The sequence below is a fragment of the Tarenaya hassleriana genome, unplaced genomic scaffold (genome assembly GCF_000463585.1).
Source record: "Tarenaya hassleriana unplaced genomic scaffold, ASM46358v1 Cleome12, whole genome shotgun sequence".
Taxonomy (NCBI): domain Eukaryota; kingdom Viridiplantae; phylum Streptophyta; class Magnoliopsida; order Brassicales; family Cleomaceae; genus Tarenaya; species Tarenaya hassleriana.
This window is the reverse complement of record NW_010962392.1, coordinates 217615-234744: the sequence shown is the minus strand read 5'-3', so window position 1 is coordinate 234744 and position 17130 is coordinate 217615. Positions and strand designations below refer to the sequence as shown.

At 38.5% G+C, this 17130-nt stretch overlaps 6 protein-coding genes and 1 non-coding gene across 8 annotated transcripts in view; 3 read left to right on the top strand and 4 right to left on the bottom strand.

Moving 5' to 3' along the window:
* Positions 1–251: 251 nt before the first annotated feature.
* Positions 252–2331, top strand: LOC104806166 (ras-related protein RABA1d). Its single transcript, XM_010530909.2, has 2 exons — positions 252–661; positions 1657–2331. Exons 1-2 carry the CDS (start codon positions 441–443, stop codon positions 2084–2086), a joined length of 651 nt encoding a protein of 216 aa, XP_010529211.1. The 5' UTR covers positions 252–440; the 3' UTR covers positions 2087–2331.
* Positions 2332–2665: 334 nt separating this feature from the next.
* LOC104806165 (metal transporter Nramp5) lies at positions 2666–5246 on the top strand. The gene is made up of 4 exons (XM_010530908.1): positions 2666–3342; positions 3628–3764; positions 3917–4569; positions 4665–5246. Exons 1-4 carry the CDS (start codon positions 2768–2770, stop codon positions 4887–4889), a joined length of 1590 nt encoding a protein of 529 aa, XP_010529210.1. The 5' UTR covers positions 2666–2767; the 3' UTR covers positions 4890–5246.
* Positions 5247–5880: 634 nt separating this feature from the next.
* On the top strand, positions 5881–7256 carry LOC104806163 (SAP-like protein BP-73). Its single transcript, XM_010530905.1, has 3 exons — positions 5881–6122; positions 6363–6686; positions 6794–7256. Exons 1-3 carry the CDS (start codon positions 5897–5899, stop codon positions 7135–7137), a joined length of 894 nt encoding a protein of 297 aa, XP_010529207.1. The 5' UTR covers positions 5881–5896; the 3' UTR covers positions 7138–7256.
* A 35-nt stretch (positions 7257–7291) lies between these two features.
* On the bottom strand, positions 7292–9033 carry LOC104806164 (60S ribosomal protein L11-1-like). The gene is made up of 5 exons (XM_010530906.1): positions 8937–9033; positions 8731–8838; positions 8435–8477; positions 8154–8349; positions 7292–7623 (listed from the first exon to the last, which is right to left on the bottom strand). Exons 1-5 carry the CDS (start codon positions 8937–8939, stop codon positions 7425–7427), a joined length of 549 nt encoding a protein of 182 aa, XP_010529208.1. The 5' UTR covers positions 8940–9033; the 3' UTR covers positions 7292–7424.
* Positions 9034–9121: 88 nt separating this feature from the next.
* Positions 9122–9194, bottom strand: TRNAE-CUC. The gene has a single exon. It is a non-coding gene; the product is annotated as a tRNA-Glu (tRNA).
* Positions 9195–9334: 140 nt separating this feature from the next.
* Positions 9335–12916, bottom strand: LOC104806161 (shaggy-related protein kinase eta-like). 2 transcript variants are annotated; one of them, XM_010530903.1, is made up of 12 exons: positions 12708–12916; positions 11828–11920; positions 11662–11721; positions 11293–11565; positions 11139–11213; positions 10987–11043; positions 10585–10725; positions 10433–10483; positions 10260–10355; positions 10067–10150; positions 9887–9988; positions 9335–9767 (listed from the first exon to the last, which is right to left on the bottom strand). In XM_010530903.1, the coding sequence occupies exons 1-12, from the start codon at positions 12720–12722 to the stop codon at positions 9672–9674; spliced, it is 1143 nt and encodes a 380-aa protein (XP_010529205.1). In that variant the 5' UTR covers positions 12723–12916; the 3' UTR covers positions 9335–9671. The 2 variants fall into 2 exon arrangements, with proteins under 2 accessions (XP_010529205.1, XP_010529206.1); XM_010530904.2 differs by lacking the exon at positions 12708–12916 and adding an exon at positions 12145–12656.
* Positions 12917–16265: 3349 nt separating this feature from the next.
* The window catches only part of LOC104806160 (probable LRR receptor-like serine/threonine-protein kinase At2g24230), a 3338-nt gene continuing 2473 nt past the window's right edge, over positions 16266–17130 (bottom strand). Inside the window, 2 exon segments of the mRNA XM_010530902.2 lie at positions 16266–16721; positions 16723–17130. The exon segment at positions 16723–17130 is cut by the window's right edge and continues 14 nt beyond it. Coding sequence (XP_010529204.1) covers positions 16506–16721; positions 16723–17130 — 624 coding nt within the window. The 3' untranslated portion in view covers positions 16266–16505.

Here is a 17130-nt window from a genome sequence, read left to right as displayed (position 1 = left end):
CTATGGATTTTTGTGTAAATAATGGAGGTGTGGAAATTATAGTTATTAGAATATTTTATATTACGATTTAGAAATTTTAGTTCTTTTTAAAATATATTTGATCGCTTTGTCACATTTTAAATAAAATCTAGAAAACAAATCTAAACTCATATGTGAAATGCCCAGATTACCCCCCAACTCAAACAATCAATATCATATTGCTCAGAGAGGTGCTTTTGGTCATTTCGTTTGCCAAAAAAAAACACGAGTCTTCCCCATTTCTAGGCTTCGTCTTTTTGTTTAAAAAAATTTGGGAAAATCTTCAAAAAGTAATAGAAAGCAAAGTCGAAGTTAAGGTAAAGGGTTCCTCTTTCTCTGTTCGATTTCCCAGATCAGAGTGGAAATCGGTGTTTTTCTTGACGTGGGTCAGTCGAAGTTAAGCTTTTTATTGAGCAGCGTTAATGGCGGGTTACAGAGCAGATGACGACTACGACTACCTTTTCAAGGTGGTTCTGATCGGTGATTCGGGTGTGGGCAAGTCCAATTTGCTCTCGCGGTTCACCAGGAACGAGTTTAGCCTCGAATCCAAATCCACGATCGGCGTCGAGTTCGCGACTCGGAGCTTGACTGTTGATGGGAAGATCATCAAGGCCCAGATTTGGGATACTGCTGGCCAGGAAAGGTTTGATCTTCCCATTTCCAGTATTCGCTTCTGCATTTCCGTGATCTGGATTTTGTTTTTTCCAGTTTTTTTTGGTATTGGTCTCAGATTTATCGTGGATTCATTTTAGAAAGATCCTCTAGGTTAAGCAGAAAATTTTAGGTGGGAAATTTCGTCTCCTGTTGCTATTTCAAATCTTTCTGCAGATGGATCGGTCGAAAATTTTCCTGGGTCAGGTGGGTTTTATGCAGTTCTGAAATGGTTTCTCTTGCACTTTTCGTTGGATTTGTAGCGATCGATCTGAACTTAAGAGCTTTAGCTAGATTTCGGGGAATATGAGATCTGGATCGTTTACTGGTTTGTGGATCGGTTAGATCTTAGAAACAGTTGTCCTAAGATGCTTTAACCTGCCAGTTTCACTGTTCTTTTCAGGATTCTGGTTACAAACATGAAGCTTTTTCATCAAGTAGGACTCATAGCTGAAGAAACTAATACAATTCTGCATGTTTTTGGTGAATAATCTCTGTAAATTTAAATGAATTTCTGTTCACCTTAATGGCTTTGGTTTAGGAGTTTGAGCTTTGTTTGTTCCTTAATCCCGCTTTGTTGTTGTGGAGATGCACCCAGTTCCTATGTCTGAAACAATCTACTTTCTTTGATTTCTGTCGTTTTGTTGATCATCTCATATATGGATGATTGCTAGATAATGTGTTTCTTGAACTGTTACTGTTGTTGTGTTGGCTAGTGAAATTTCCAAAGGTTGGCTGCCTAAAGTTTCTATTTTTGGCCAAATATCTTTACTGGATCTTGTACTTGTGCTATATTTAGCTGCCAGCTACTCTTTAACATCTTCTATCTCTGAAACTGAGAGCATTGTGCTTGTATGGCCATATCTTCTAATGGGTATTTAGTATACACTTTTTTCCAGCATTTGGTCGGTCAAAGTTGTAAGCTTTTCAGTTCTTATATACATATAGGTTCACGATATAACAAAGTCTTGCATACGGGTTTTACAGGTACCGGGCCATTACAAGCGCTTATTACCGAGGAGCTGTAGGAGCGCTTCTCGTCTATGACGTAACCCGACACTCCACTTTCGAAAACGTGGAGAGATGGCTGAGGGAACTCAGGGACCATACCGACCCGAACATTGTAGTGATGCTTGTTGGCAACAAATCCGATCTCCGCCACCTCGTAGCTGTCCAGACGGAAGACGGGAAATCGTTCGCCGAGAATGAATCTCTCTACTTCATGGAGACCTCGGCCCTTGAATCCACGAACGTCGAGAACGCATTTTCGGAAGTTCTGACGCAGATTTACGGTATCGTGAGCAAGAAGGCGATGGAAGCAAGTGACGAGAAGGAGAATGTTCCTTCCAAAGGAGAGAAGATTGATGTGAGTAAAGATGTTTCTGCTGTTAAGAAAGGTGGCTGCTGCTCCAATTAGGGTTCTACATTATAAAATTCTTTGCTTTATATATATATATATATTGTAGGAAGATGAATGGTGATGTTATTGATCAGATCAAGATGGAATCGATGGAACCCATTTAGTTGATCTCATCTTAGTATATTGTATTTCGGTATGATCTGATATGGTACCGGTTAAGTTCGGTTTTAACCGGTTAAGTGGATTCTCTTGTCAATTTACATTCCCAATTTACATTCTCAAGAGTATTTTCCAATGTGTTATGATATGCGTTTTCTTTGTTCATATTTGGATATTTCCATTTCTTAAATGTAAAATAATAAAATCCGGTTTTTGTTCTATATGCTTAGGATTAATAACAAATCATAAAAAAAAAATCAGTATATATATATACATATATGTATATATATCGTAGATTGTATAATCCGGGAAGATAGCAAAACCAGTATTTAGCGATGGTAGGACCAAATTCTCGATCGTTTTATATTTTTAACCTGAGATCGTGATTTGATTTCTAAATTTAGAAATATTCAATAATATATATATTTATTTTTAGCACATCAATGAATCTTAGAACCTAATTTCTGAATTTATCGCTCGACGTCTCTAAAATCCATGAATTTAGAACTTAAATAATCTACAATTATCCCCCAAAAACACGTTAAAATATTAACGCCGAAGGTATATTCCGTTAAGAGGATGACGGACGAAACGCTTTCCCGCCAAGAAAATAACGGTACAAAACCTAGCGACAATGACGGAGAATCCAAACGTCTCTTAGCGCCCCAAGCTTCTCAACCCGACTCTTCCTCTACCTATTGGGAATCGCCGGCGGAGCCACGAGATCAGATCCTAACCGTCGAAGACGACGGCGATTTCGTCCCGCCATTCTCGTGGGCGAAGCTATGGCAGTTCACTGGACCTGGATTTCTCATGAGCATAGCGTTCCTAGATCCTGGGAACATCGAAGGGGATCTGCAAGCGGGGGCTGTGGCGGGATATTATCTGCTATGGCTTCTTCTATGGGCGACGCTAATGGGTCTTCTGATTCAGTTGCTGTCGGCGAGGATCGGCGTCGCGACGGGCCGACATCTGGCGGAGATCTGTCGCGATGAGTACCCGTCGTGGACGCGAATCTCGCTTTGGCTCATGGCGGAAGTCGCGCTGATTGGCGCCGACATTCAGGAAGTCATCGGAAGCGCTATCGCTCTTCAGATCCTGACACGAGGGTTTTTGCCTCTCTGGGGTGGTGTCATCGTTACGGCGTCGGATTGGTGAGAGATTGTCCGAGTTAGTGCTCAATAGGACGATTCGAGTCGGAGTATGGTAGGATTTGAAGGGATCGATCTTGTGAATGATCTGACCCCAAATGCTGTTTTCTGTATAGAAATCCAGAAATTTGTTGGTAATGGCGTAAAGAGGGAGATTTGGTCTTCTCATATGAATCTGTATATATGGAGAGCTCACCAAGATGAACTAGAATTGGCAGGATCTTTCTTTCAGAATGTTCGATTCATTTCTTCTCGAAGTCTGCTGATTTCTTTTTGTTCTGTTTGCAGCTTCTTGATTTCGTATCTGGAAAACTATGGAATGAGAAAGTTAGAAGCTCTCTTTGCGGTTCTCATCTCGACAATGGCTCTTTCATTTGCATGGATGTTCAATGATGCGAGGCCAAGCGGGAAAGAACTCTTCATAGGTAAGGACAGACACATGGACATGAAGTCTCATGCTTCTAAACAAGTCTTCAGTTGTGCATCGTCCTGAAGGTTCTCTAGTTCTGCTGAAGAGGCTTTGCCCGATAATTTCGTCAAAAAATGATCTCTTTTTCTTTTTAAATCTGTCTTGAAGGGATTCTTCTCCCAAAACTTGGTTCGAAGACAATCAGGCAAGCCGTTGGAGTCGTGGGATGTGTGATAGCGCCTCACAACGTGTTCTTGCACTCTGCTCTGGTTCAGTCCAGGAAGACTGACCCTAAGAAGATCGGTAAAGTTCAGGAAGCTCTGAATTACTACACCATCGAGTCATCTGTTGCGCTTCTGGTCTCATTCATGATCAACCTGTTCATAACGACTGTTTTCGCAAAAGGGTTTTATGGAAGTGAACAAGCTGATAATATAGGACTGGTTAATGCCGGCCACTATCTTGAGGAAAAGTATGGAGGAGGGCTATTTCCGATCCTTTACATATGGGGAATCGGGTTATTAGCTGCTGGACAAAGTAGCACGATAACCGGGACTTATGCCGGCCAGTATATAATGGAAGGTTTTCTTGATCTTCAAATGGCGCAGTGGCTATCGGCTTTTATCACCAGAAGCTTTGCAATTGTGCCTACAATGATAGTGGCTCTTATGTTTGATACATCAGAGTCTTCACTGGACGTTCTGAACGAGTGGCTTAACATACTTCAGTCTATGCAGATTCCCTTTGCCATCATCCCTCTCCTTACCTTAGTTTCCAAGGAACATCTCGTGGGAGTATTCAAGATCGGACCGGTGCTCGAGGTAAAAGACTTTATCATGAATTCTGCGTAAATTCCAGCATCACCTTTCAACAAGTATTGAGCTGATTGGACCTCTTTTCCCCGGCTATTTTGCAGAAGCTGGCATGGACTGTGGCAGTGCTCGTAATTCTAATAAACGGGTATCTTCTGCTCGATTTCTTCATGGCCGAAGTCAAGGGCTTTCTTGTCGGGTTTCTTGTCTGCGCTGGAACTGGCTTCTATGTCAGTTTCATCATATATCTTGCTTCATACAGAAGCTCGGCGTCATCTTCTTGGTCAAGCATTGAACTTTCACAGAGAGTTGCCTCCACAGAGACTTGAAAGGCAAAGGGCTGATCCCTGACAAGTCCATCTATCAAGCATTAACAGAGATCAAAGCCTGAGTTCACGATCGCGAATCTGGGCGAGAACTGATGCTGTTTGGTTCTAATGGAGGTCGGTCTTCTCCTGGATTTGCTTGGAAGTTTTGGTTGGAGAAGGTGGAGGAAGGCGGGAATTCAGATAGGAGATGGAAAAGAAAAAATTGAAATGGAAAGTGTAGAAGTGGGTAAGTTGTGTTGTGTTTTGTACAATTCTGGAGAAGAATGCAGACTTAGATCTATATTCTACTTATGATCATTTTTTAGGGTTTTTTATCCAAATAATCCACTTGGGTCGCATCTATTTCAACTGTACACCACCGAGAACATAACACATTTTTTTCCTATGAAAAGACGAAATTACCCTTAATGAATTACGATATTTATCCGTTCGAAAACAACTTCGTTATTACGACTTCGTAATTAAGTCTAAATATAGTTACAATTGATTCTAAAAAAGGTGGCAAAAAAATTATCTATCTTATTTTAGTTGTATATCAGTTATATGTTAATCGTAATAAGGTCGCAAAAAATAAAACGAAAAGGGTATTTTGGACATTTCCAACCGAAAAGTGGGTTAAAATTGAAAAAAAAAATAAAAAATTTTCGGTGGTGTACATTGAAATAGATGCGACCCAAGTGGGTTATTTGGGTGATTTTCCCCATTTTTTATGTACAAGTCGTAGAGTTTCTCTGTAACAAATTTTCAAGTTCTGAAATTTCTAACCGACAACTTTTGAGATTAATATCAAGTTACGGGTTAGAAATTGTAATATTAAGTTAAGATCCGATTTAAAATATCGAAACTATATAAAATTGTTAATTTTTTCAAAATAAAATATCAAAACTTAATTTTCTAAAAGATAAAAGTATGGTGTGTATAAATAAATATAACGTCTGTTTCCTCAACAGTTTATTTATGAAAAATATTTGTATTCACTTGTCGGGAAATTTCCTTGACCACTGTGTATGGTCCAGAATTTAGGGGGAAAAAAACGCATTGCATTTCACTGTAATTTAGGACGAAAAGAGCGAGAGGGATTCTCAAATCTGGTGAATCTGATTCGTTTACGTATCCAAAATCTCAGATTTTCCCGGAAAAAAACTATGGATTGGGTTCTTCACTTTCCTGGCGCTTTCTCGTTTACCAAACAGCCGAAGTTAAGCTTCAGGGACGCCATTTTCCCTGTCAGAGGTAATCGATGCTTCCTTGCTGAATCTTGTCGTTTACAGGAACAGGGAAAGAATCTAGTTTCCCGACGTAGGTTATAGTTTCTGGTTCTGATTTTAAGGTTATCGAAGAGGCTTGCGCTAGGGTGTTTTTTTTTTTTTTTTTTTTTTTTTTTGGGAGATTGAGATTGTTGTTGGTTATGAAAGATCTTAGGAGCTGAGAAACCATTTTTCCGTGCAGCTTACTGAGTTTGACAGATTGCAGATGTTCCTTCTCCAGCATTTGCTTCACAAAAACAACGTTTCGGACAGAATCTTTCCAGAGCAAGAACATCAGATGTTGATGGCAGGGATCGGCCTCTGCAGAAGAAAACTACTTATCCAGCCAGGAAAGGGAAGATATTGTCCGAAGAGCGACAATCAAACCCAAGCAAATCCAACCAGGAAGAGATTATCTCTCTGTTCAAACGGATACAGTCTTCAATCTCCAAAGGGGAACCTCCAAAGAAGAATGTCGGGTCCTCTCAGGGTGAGCCAGTGACTGAAGCTCTTCTTGATGTTATTCGCCGGTCCAGAAAGAAAAATGAGGGTAAAGAACGAATTTTGATCTGACCCTTCACCCACAAAATAGGAAAATCCTTCATCTATTAGAGTATAAATCATTGGTTGTATACATATGCTGTTGTTGTATCGTAGGAGAGACTGGCGCCATGAAGGAAGAGGACGAGGAGGGTAATTTCGTGAGGAGAGATAGGCCACCGTCCAATTTCATGAAGAGATCTCCAATACAATCTCCTTCAGGTCCAAGAGCTAAGGTTATTGAGCACAATAGTGGGAAAGAGTTGAAGGAAACGGCAACAAAGGAAGAGAAGTCTCTCACTGTTGAAAGTATGAAACTTGTTGAGCTGAAGGAACTTGCAAAGGCCAGAGGAATCAAAGGGTACTCCAAGTTGAAGAAGGGTCAGCTTTTAGAGCTACTCACATCATCATCATCATCATCACCACCACCATCATCATCACCACCACCATCATCATCATAGCTTCGGTCAAGAGATTGTCTTTGGAGTTTGATCAAATCAGTTGTAATTGAAGCATTTATGTGGAGAACCAAAATGTAATTGATCAAACGTGCTCTCGAATAATATATGGATTTCACTGAGTAAGAATCCAAAGATCATCAAGATATTGAAACAGTAAATTTCAAAAATCTTTAATATTTCAAAGAACTTTGAGGATTTTTTACCAACTGATGTAGAAAAAACACTCACCACAAGAAGAAAACATCCAGAATCTTAAAAGCAAAACCGGCAACAGCTAGAATAAAGGTTTAACCAGTGATGTTCTGAGACTTGTTGAGGATAACACCTTCATACTTGACTTGGAACCATTTCATGGCATCCTCCTTTGTCACTCTGTGCTGAATTCCAACACGGGCCTTGCATCTGCGGCGACGGGCTACACGGTACCCCGGGCGTTCCAGAACCACGTAGAAGTCCATACCATAGATACCGGTCGAGGGATCATACCTATAAAGAAATGAAATTGATGATAGGTTTGCCAAGTTTATAGACATTTTCAAAAATCTTTGTAAAGCAAATCAAATGATCAAAGAAAAAGAGAAGAGTCCAACAAGCAAGCATAAGGAGCTTGGTCAAAGGCCAAAGCAAAAAATCTAGATACCAAAAGAACAAAACTTTAAGGTCACCCTAACAAAATACTGTTGATTTCCATATGCAAAAGACCAATGACTCATAAGGCTGTCTTACAATGTTGTCACAATATCTATCAAACCATATTCATGTGGGCAGTAAGAGGACCTAGAAAAACATTTTCAATAAGAGAATCTCACATTTTTTTGCTTTCAAAAGATTATCTGTTAAGAGGCAAAAAAACAGGAAGCAGATATACAAAATGGCCATATTGCCTAGCCTCAGGAAAGACACCATCAAACACGTTCATTGGAAATTATCAATGCCAATGACATCTACCAAAACCACTATCATATCAAAATCATCCATTCCAATTGAAATCCCAAGTATTACATCTACAAACTTACTTGATTCCGAGATCGATGTGCTCTTGAATACCGAACCCAAAGCAGCCAGTGTCGCTGAAGTTCCTCCTCAGCAACTCATACTCCTTCACTTTCAATCCACTCTCAAGGAGCTGCATTGCCTTCTCACCCCTCACGGTAACATAGCACGCAATCTTTTCATTACGCCTAATACCGAAAGACCTCACAGTGTACCTCGCTGTTTATGACATGCAAGAACAGTAAAGCAAAACAGCAGACTCATAAAACCCAACATAAAATAGCCTCCATCAACATCCACTTACCCTTTGAGAAGACAGGGGTTTGACCACTGAGTTGTTCCAGGACCTAGAAGGGTAAAAGTGCTTGATCTTAGATCTTAAAAAACAACAAATGGGCATGTAAAAAACTTGATTTTTTTTCTCATTTTTATTCAGGGTTTCGCGAGTTCCCCCCTAATGGCAGCATTCGAGAGTATGAGGAGATTAAGAGATCAAAGATGCAAAGTCCGTTGCTTCAGGGGCATATGACTAATGGGAAAACACAAAGAATGTTTCTCTCTGCATTCCGGGTGGGTAATTTTCTCGGGAAACAAACGGACCTTGGCGGCGCGAGTGAGACGATCTCCACTCTCACCAACGGAGATGTTGAGGACGAGCTTCTGAACCTTTATGTCCCTCATGGGGTTCGAGAGCTTCTTCTCCGACGCCTGCACCACAGGAAAAAAACGTTAAAAAAACTTACCATAGACAAGGAATCGACAATGAAAGAGTATACAGGAGAAGAGAAGGAAGCGGAGAACAAGACCATCTGAGGAGATCGAGTCGAGCAGGAGGAGGAGCAAAAGAGTGAGAGACGGACTTGGAATGGAGCGGAAAGCGAGAGATATATGAGATGGAAGCTAGGGTTTTCTAAAGAAGCAAATGACGAAATTGTCCTCGCTTCTGTAAACCATTAAAAACCAAAAAAAAAAAGAAAAGGACAAAAACTAATTCCGTTGCCGGGACTCGAACCCGGGTCTCTCGGGTGAGAGCCGAGTATCCTAACCATCTAGACTACAACGGATCTTGGAATGCGCTAAACTTAAACATATCTATCATATTGATTCAACTTTTCCACAACTTGAGAGTTGTCTTCGTAAGAAAGAAAATCAGTCATAGAAAAAAACCATCTCATGAACTTGTAATAACAACAACAATTTAAAAAAGAAAAAAAAGAGTTGTGTTTTTTTAAGGTTAAAAAGGCAAAAAAAAAAGGAAAACTCAGGCCCTCCTATTCTTCTCCTCTCTGCTTTTAAGCTTACTACATATATCTGACTAAATCATTTACAGATACAAAAGATCAAGAATACAAACACAAGGGCAGTTGTTTTTTTGTTCAGCTGAAAGGTGAAGAAGAGATACAGTTGTTGCGGACGAGGAAATCATGTAATGGCAGTGCTTCACATTCTGGGATTGTCAGGACTAGGGCCACGTGTCTCAAACATCATCTTTGCTGGTGTATATACGTACATACATATATATATACCCACGTTTCTGGCCACTATGTCCCGGTTGGATGCAAGAAACCGAGACCCAATTGTCTCTTAATATGGTCTGGTATCAGCTTGTTGACCAGCTCTGGTGATGCTCCAGCTATCTGTTTGAACATTAAAACATTAAAACATTAAAACATTAAACAATGCAAGTTCTTTTCAGGGGGAAAAAAGCATTCCATTTCAAGAAAATGACGGAGAGTATGTTAAAAGAGGACGGTACCTCGTGCTTGAAGTTAAAGAGCGGCGGGAAAGGACGTCCATTCGGGAGACGTGCATTAGGTTCTCGTAGCTCATCGAAGAATGGATGAGCACATGCTTCGAGCTGAAACCCGGCCATATTTTTAATAAGTTTACGTTATAAACTACGAAAAAGGGCGGGGGATGAAATGATTAAACTCACTGCATTGCATCTAAGGCTTGGAGAGTATTGGAGCAACCGGGAAGCAAGATCAATTGCTTCGGGAGGCATCCGTTTGTGGAAAATCTACGCAGATGAGCAAAAGCGAAAAGAAACAAAACCAGAATGCTAAGGCCGATTAATGTAGAAACCGTGATAAGAATAAGAATCCATGAAGAAGAAGAAAAAAGCAAACCTTGTGCCAAGGATGAGCCTTTATCTGTGGAAACCTAAAGTCTGTATAATTCGGGTTCATGCAACGGATTTCTTCCCGAGTTGGGGTACCAAGAACCTGTCTCCAACGATTATACATATGAGGATCCGTTTCCCGTAATATTACTACTAAGTATCATAATCAGCTATTTTTACCTTTATAATTTCCACGAGCTGATCCACCGCGTTTTCTCCCGGAAATAACGGCTGAAAGAAATAATTACCGAAACTGTGAGTGAAACTCTTCCAGAAGAGTGTGCCATTACACAGCAAATAGGAGATCACGAAGATGTAAGAAAAATGCTTACTTGACCCAGAAGAAGCTCAGCAAGAACACAACCAGCAGACCAAATATCGATTGAAGTTGTATATTCCGTGGCACCAAATATAAGCTCGGGGGCTCGGTAGAAACGTGAACATATGTAAGAAATGTTGGCTTCGCCTTTAACCTGATCACAAATACATCAATAAAAGACATTGACGTCTGAACTCAAGTAAAGAAAGAAAAATATCACTGATATATAATAAGATGCCTGCCATAACTCAATAGCAAATCATGCAATCAATTCTACGTTTGACCACACATGCAAATCCACGATATCATGCCATATGAAGTGAAATATCACATGACAATTCTTCTCCAAAAAAAAAACTAAGTGTTAGTCATAAGGATTTAGCAAAAGCTTGGATCAACATGGAAAGAGCCATACCAGCTGTTTTGCACTTCCGAAATCACAGATCTTGACCTGATGAGCGAGAGGATCGACCTGTGTGAAACCACAGAAGCAAATTTAGAAGGAAAAAAAAGTCGAAAACTTTTTTTTGCTTTTGTACATCGTTTTTTTTTTCAAGAAATGCATACCAAAAGATTTTGAGGCTTCAGATCTCTGTGACAAACGCCGCCAACATTGTGGATATACGCAAGTCCCCGGAATATCTGCAAGTAAAGGAATAATTAACACGGAAACGATGATAAATATTAAAAAAGAATCCTTCATATTGAATTCAATCAACACCTGATACATATAGAGTTTGACATAGACAAGAGGCATTCTTTGGTTTGCAGTGCTATAGTGCTTCAATACTCTGTACAAGCTCTCGGGCACATACTCCATAACCAAATTGAGGAAAAGCTCGTCTTTGCTCGTGGTGGAGAAGAAACAATGCTTCAAAGAAACCACATTTGGATGATCCATCACACGCATTAACTGTAGTTCTCGATTCTTATATCTCCGATCTTGCAAAACCTTCTTTATCGCCACGGTTTCCCCTGTTTCCAAACACTTTGCCTGAATTAAAAAATGCGGGAAAAAAAGACACGTTAATTCCACAAATCCACATAAACACAAGCACCATTCATCATGGAAGAGAAGCCCCATATATACCTGGAAAACTATCCCAAAAGATCCTGTTCCTACAACACGCTCGGCCATGTAACTAATCGTCTACAAGTACATTACAAAAAACTGTATCAGAACTCGAAAATGAGAGGATCAAATCTCATATACAGACAAGGTATCTGCAGAAAACGTGTCTGTTAGCAAAAGATACCTGTTTTGGTTCTCCATTTTTTCCTCCGATGGTGGTGGAGATTATGTGACCAGTTACTTGATCATGCCCATCAACTACAGCGGCCGACATCTCCTGCAAGAAGAGCATTCATGTAAGAAAAACTTGAACCAGCTTAAACAAGAACCACTAAAATTGCTAAATTTGGTCAAGAAAGGAGAAAGATGAAGCATAAAAAAAAACAAATATCCCACAAACAATGAGTCCATTCTCACAAACGGCATCTATCACACACAACAAAGGCTGTAGGTCGTTCAGCTAAGATACAGACAACATATACACAGATCGAGACCGACAACCTCGGAATCAGCTATTGTTTCCACAGGCGAGCTCGCAAAAGCTAGATCGCTGCTACAGAAGCTAATATACAGAATCCGAGCGGCAAAAAAATCTCAGCAAAAGTTGCTAAATTCACACATGCCCACGATTTCCACAACGCCGAAGCTTCTACAATCTGCTCTTTCGTTCTCCGAGTAACCCAAAAACGGTTAGATCGTCAAAAGGGGACTACTTTGCAGGACCCAGAAACCCTAAGCAACCCTTTCATATAGCTCAGGGGATTTCCAGAAAAGCTCATACAGTTTCCAAAAAAATCAAAACCTCTCCATTCCCAGAGAATTGGATTTCGCCCTAGGCCCTATCTATCTCTGGTTCCGTCAAGAAGACGGAAGAAACGCAAGACTTAGAAAAGTACGAACATCACCAGAGTTGCCCTTTTTTTATCAAATACAATGAATCTAAAAAGGAAAAGAAAACAAGGAGTAGAAAACAAAACGAGGGAGAAATGTGGAAACCCCTTTCGCAGGGAAGGAAACAACGGTATCTTCGCGGAAAGAGAGAAAAGGGAAACTCAGGTGCTAACCTTCTCGTCAGCCATGGCGAAAGAGACACAGAGAGGGAAAGAAAGAGATGAAATTTAAGATGAACTTTTGAAGAAATGGGTTCAATCAGTTTGGTGGGTGATGATCATGGTAGAGAGAGGATTACAGAGAGGTTGGGAGAGAGAGAGAGAGGACCAAAGATGAGAAAAGGAGAGAGATAGAACAAGCCCATGTGATTCCAGCTCTCTTTCTCTCTCTACTTTCCGTTTTCTCCGCCATCTTCCCCTTCCGATTTTTTTTGTTTTTCCCTGTTTTGTAATTACAAAAACACCCTCGTCTTGTTTGATAATTACGTAGCCAGCAATTACGTTGTTTGTTTGCGACTAACGGCTCCTACACGATTTGACAATTTTATCCTTCGTCCGACAATGTGGGTCCAGACGGTCTAGTTATTATTCTAATATAACATGACCCAATAAAATATAAACGTAATCGAATAACGGTTATGCTTTTTTAAATCCAAACCAAATCAATCGAATAAAAAAAAAGAGTTTCTTAACAATTAAATTCGAACATAATCGAACCGAACATATTTTCACAATTGATAAACCGAGGTTGAAATCGGTATTTCATTATTTTTTATTCAAGTTGGTAAGAAATATAACTTGTATGCATAGATAATGAGCGTGATTTGTGTTTTAGGAAGAAAGTTATTTGGCATATGATTAATTTGGGAACAAGTTTGTCAAAAAATCAATGTTGACCACTTGATCAAAAGCATCCATGTTCCTTCGCTTTATAATATTGGAGAATGTAAAAAATCATAATTTTATTTTTATAAACTATAGCGACATTTTTTTGTCAATAAAATACGAATTTTCAAATGTTTTGACAACACAAATTCATTATTTTTTTTTAAATCGCTAAAATCGGCCCGATATTATATGTATTTTATTTTTAATTAAATCCCAATAAAAAATTTTAAACTAGTAAAATGGTAGAAAATAAATTTTAATTTTTTTGCTTAGCAAATTTATTCTCAAATTAATAAAATATGTCAATATAATTTTCAAACTTATTAATCGATATTAGAGGTGGCCATTTCGCTTATTAACCGAATACCCGTGCCGAACCGAACCGAACCGAATAAAAAATAATCGAAAAAATAACTGATAATTTCTTTGAAAAATTGAACTTTATAAATAACCGAACCGAACCAAACCGGAATTTATATAAAAACCGAATGGTTATAGTTTTTCTATAACCGAAATAATCGAATCGAATATAATCGAACCGAACCCGAACCGAAATCTGAATTGGCCACCCCTAATCGGTATCATAAAAGTTAGTTGTTTTAACATTCTACAAGTTTAGCTATTTTTATGGTTTTATCCTAAATTATAAAATAATTTATTATACTTTATCCGTATAAAAAAAATTATCTGTTTATCAATTTCTCTTTATTACGTTATAATATGTAGATTTATTATTTGGGGGCTTTTAGGGCGACTTCAATTATTACCTAACAGTGTCGCTTTATTTTAATTTTTTTCTTTTATATTTATTTATTCATTTATTGGGAACATAAAGATAAATCAATCATGATCATGGTGGTACTAGCATTGATGAAACAAGATAAATGTTAGATTTTTTTTATTCTGAAAATAATAATAATTGATAGAAAAAAAAAAAGAGACGATATCTATCAATCCCATCATTATTTATGTATTTGTGGATTTTAAACCTCATAATATATAATATATATATATATATATGGATTAGTTAAATCCGATGAGTGCTGGATCTCAAATGAACAAATAAAAAATAATTAAGTTATTGTAGTACGTATGAGTGATTTTAAATGTATTTATAATTAGAGAAGAAAATATAATAAATTAATGTTGGGATAATAATTAAACAAAAAGAAAAAAAAAAGGAGGGTGGGATGAGTTGGCAGTCGGTGGGAAAGGTGGGCTGGTCAACTCGTAAAATTCTGGACTTCAGTCTTCAGTCAATTTTTGCGAACCAACGGTATTAAATTTAATTTAATAAATCAAAGGATATACTTATATTTATATAAAAAATAATAGAAAGATGCCACGTATCTTCTTTCGCATTCGCGAAAGTGGAACACAAAAATGAATATTTCACCAACGAGAAAAACGCAAACTGTTTCGTCACCGTGAATGAATTCCCTATAATAATCGATTAAACAAAAACATTAATATAAAAAATCGGTAGAATATTAGTGAGAGGAAAAAGTAAAGCTCCATATGTGATGGGCCTAAACAAAAAGCCCAAATAAGAGTAAATAGAAGCCCATAAGGATTTCCTTATATATAGGTGGAAGGCCCGTAACTTTATTTGGTAAATAAAAAAAGCCCATAAACTTATTATATGGACCGTATGGCCCGTCTAGACATATGTTACACAAACTGTATGCTGAACATGGGCTTAGCTCACAAGTGATAACCACATTTATTGGTTACACATAAAATGAAAACTGCAGGTTGGATATATATATATATATAGAGAGAGAGAGAGAGAGAACAAAACCCAATTCGGTAGGCATATAATCCGGACTATGATAATTTCGATTTATCAAAAAATATAGCAAATATATTTACTAGTGTTGAAAAAAAAATATCACGTGTATTTGCTTTAATGAAAAACAAAACAAAAAATAGAATGTAAAAATATCTTTCATTGGAAGTAAAATTTTGATAAAATCGGAAAACAATAGAAACCCAGTTTATATAATTATTACAAAACCAAATCTAAAAAACAATTATGAACCAAAAATATGACAGAAATATATATATATATATATATATATATATTCACTTCTCATTGTGATCCCAAAGCGACGAAATCAATTACTTTTTTTTATTAAAGAATGTGAAAACAGAAAGGAACAAGGAGACAGGAAAAATATCGACGTGACGAAGGGGCTTGAGAAAACGTCGTTCTCGCTTTTTGCTAAATGAGAGGAATATCCATATCGAAAGAATATAAATGACGAAGAGGAAAATTAAAGTAAATCCGAGAGGGAATAAAGTTGAAAATCATAACGAAACAAAAAAGAAAAAGGCAAATTAGGGATCAAAGGAAAAGACGAAATTATCGCAGCTAGGTAAAAATAAATAATTAAATAATTTAAAATTTTAAAAATCCAAGTGATACCATATATTTCACATGAAGACAAAGATTAAGTGGGATCCTCGCTCGCAAATATTCTCTTATTATACATTTTATTAATCGTCTCACCTTACCCACTTTCTTCTGTCCCTCCTTTTTTTTTTTACACACTTTCATAATTTTTATTCATGCGAAATTTATAATATATAGCACTATTTCGACAAAATTTCATATGTCCAGTCTCCTTTTTACGTGCATATATAACTTGAATTATACAAAACAGGAAACGAAATAAATCACACACAACCCTAGCTAAGATGAAGGATAAGAACAAGCCATACCGTGGTACGTAGACCATAATATCCACTATATGTGCGTACGCATATATATATATATATATATATATATATATATATGTATATGGACAATATGCTATTATTATCGACAAGACATATAATGCAGAGAGAAAAAATATAAGACAAAAGCAAAAGAACACCAATTGTGCACTCTATATCTACCCTTACACGTCTAAGGGTCCAAGTCTTTGATTGATGGTCCTTTTTGTCCTAACTCTTCTGACCAAAATTTAAAATAAAAAACGAATCTTTATAACAATTCGAGACAAGATTACATGTGTCACAAAATCACGAACTCAAAACACAACCCCCGAGTTCACACTAAGCTCGGCTCGGTGAGTCAACTCAGCTCGACAACTGGTGTATATCCTTCAGGAGGCCCAAGACTTGTTGCATCGTGGGCCTTTTCCCCGCCGTCTCCGCCGTGCATAAGTACCCCACTCGGAGACTCTCCACCATCTCACTCACTGAGTCACCGCCGAGTCGCAACCTCGAGTCAAGCGCCTCCGCCCCTCTCCCTTCCTTTACCATCCGCCTCACCGCTCTGACCGTCTCTTACGATCCCCGATCCCGGTTTCCCCGTCAGCAGTTCGAATAAGATCACCCCGAAACAATATACATCATATTCGACGTTACCGTTATTACTGCTACTACTATTAGTATTGTTTTTTATGTTGCGGATGCCGAAATCGGATATCCGGGCCTGGAGGTTTTCGGACAAGAGTATGTTGGACGCGACCAGGTGGCCGTGGTTGGTGCCGACATGGTGGAGGTAGGCTAGGCCACGAGCCACTCCGAGTGCGATCCGGTGACGGACGAGCCAGTTAGTTTTCTCGGGCGACGAGAGATGAGACACATCGCCAATGTGATTCTCCCACGTGTCAGTGCTCCAGTCCTCCACGTCGGTTTCTCCTGTCGGAAGCTCGTGGAGCCACCGGTGGAGATCGCCGTTGGCCATGAACTCGTATAG

What these genes read in the sequence shown, in the direction of transcription:
- LOC104806164 (XM_010530906.1), bottom strand. An exon ending in GTCTCACTCGCGCCGCCAAG is followed by an intron (nt 8,478 to 8,730) that starts GTCCGTTTGTTT and finishes TTACCCTTCTAG; the next exon opens with GTCCTGGAACAACTCAGTGG. An exon ending in AACCCCTGTCTTCTCAAAGG is followed by an intron (nt 8,350 to 8,434) that starts GTAAGTGGATGT and finishes TGTCATAAACAG; the next exon opens with CGAGGTACACTGTGAGGTCT.
- LOC104806163 (XM_010530905.1), top strand. Translation starts at nt 5,897, where the DNA reads ATGGTCCAGAATTTAGGGGGAAAAAAACGCATTGCATTTCACTGTAAT. An exon ending in CGCCATTTTCCCTGTCAGAG is followed by an intron (nt 6,123 to 6,362) that starts GTAATCGATGCT and finishes GACAGATTGCAG; the next exon opens with ATGTTCCTTCTCCAGCATTT. An exon ending in GTCCAGAAAGAAAAATGAGG is followed by an intron (nt 6,687 to 6,793) that starts GTAAAGAACGAA and finishes GTTGTATCGTAG; the next exon opens with GAGAGACTGGCGCCATGAAG.
- LOC104806165 (XM_010530908.1), top strand. Translation starts at nt 2,768, where the DNA reads ATGACGGACGAAACGCTTTCCCGCCAAGAAAATAACGGTACAAAACCT. An exon ending in ATCGTTACGGCGTCGGATTG is followed by an intron (nt 3,343 to 3,627) that starts GTGAGAGATTGT and finishes TTCTGTTTGCAG; the next exon opens with CTTCTTGATTTCGTATCTGG. An exon ending in AGATCGGACCGGTGCTCGAG is followed by an intron (nt 4,570 to 4,664) that starts GTAAAAGACTTT and finishes GCTATTTTGCAG; the next exon opens with AAGCTGGCATGGACTGTGGC.
- LOC104806161 (XM_010530903.1), bottom strand. An exon ending in CTTTTGGGATAGTTTTCCAG is followed by an intron (nt 11,566 to 11,661) that starts GTATATATGGGG and finishes TTTTTAATTCAG; the next exon opens with GCAAAGTGTTTGGAAACAGG. An exon ending in CAAGCCTTAGATGCAATGCA is followed by an intron (nt 9,989 to 10,066) that starts GTGAGTTTAATC and finishes GCCGGGTTTCAG; the next exon opens with CTCGAAGCATGTGCTCATCC.
- LOC104806166 (XM_010530909.2), top strand. Translation starts at nt 441, where the DNA reads ATGGCGGGTTACAGAGCAGATGACGACTACGACTACCTTTTCAAGGTG. An exon ending in GATACTGCTGGCCAGGAAAG is followed by an intron (nt 662 to 1,656) that starts GTTTGATCTTCC and finishes CGGGTTTTACAG; the next exon opens with GTACCGGGCCATTACAAGCG.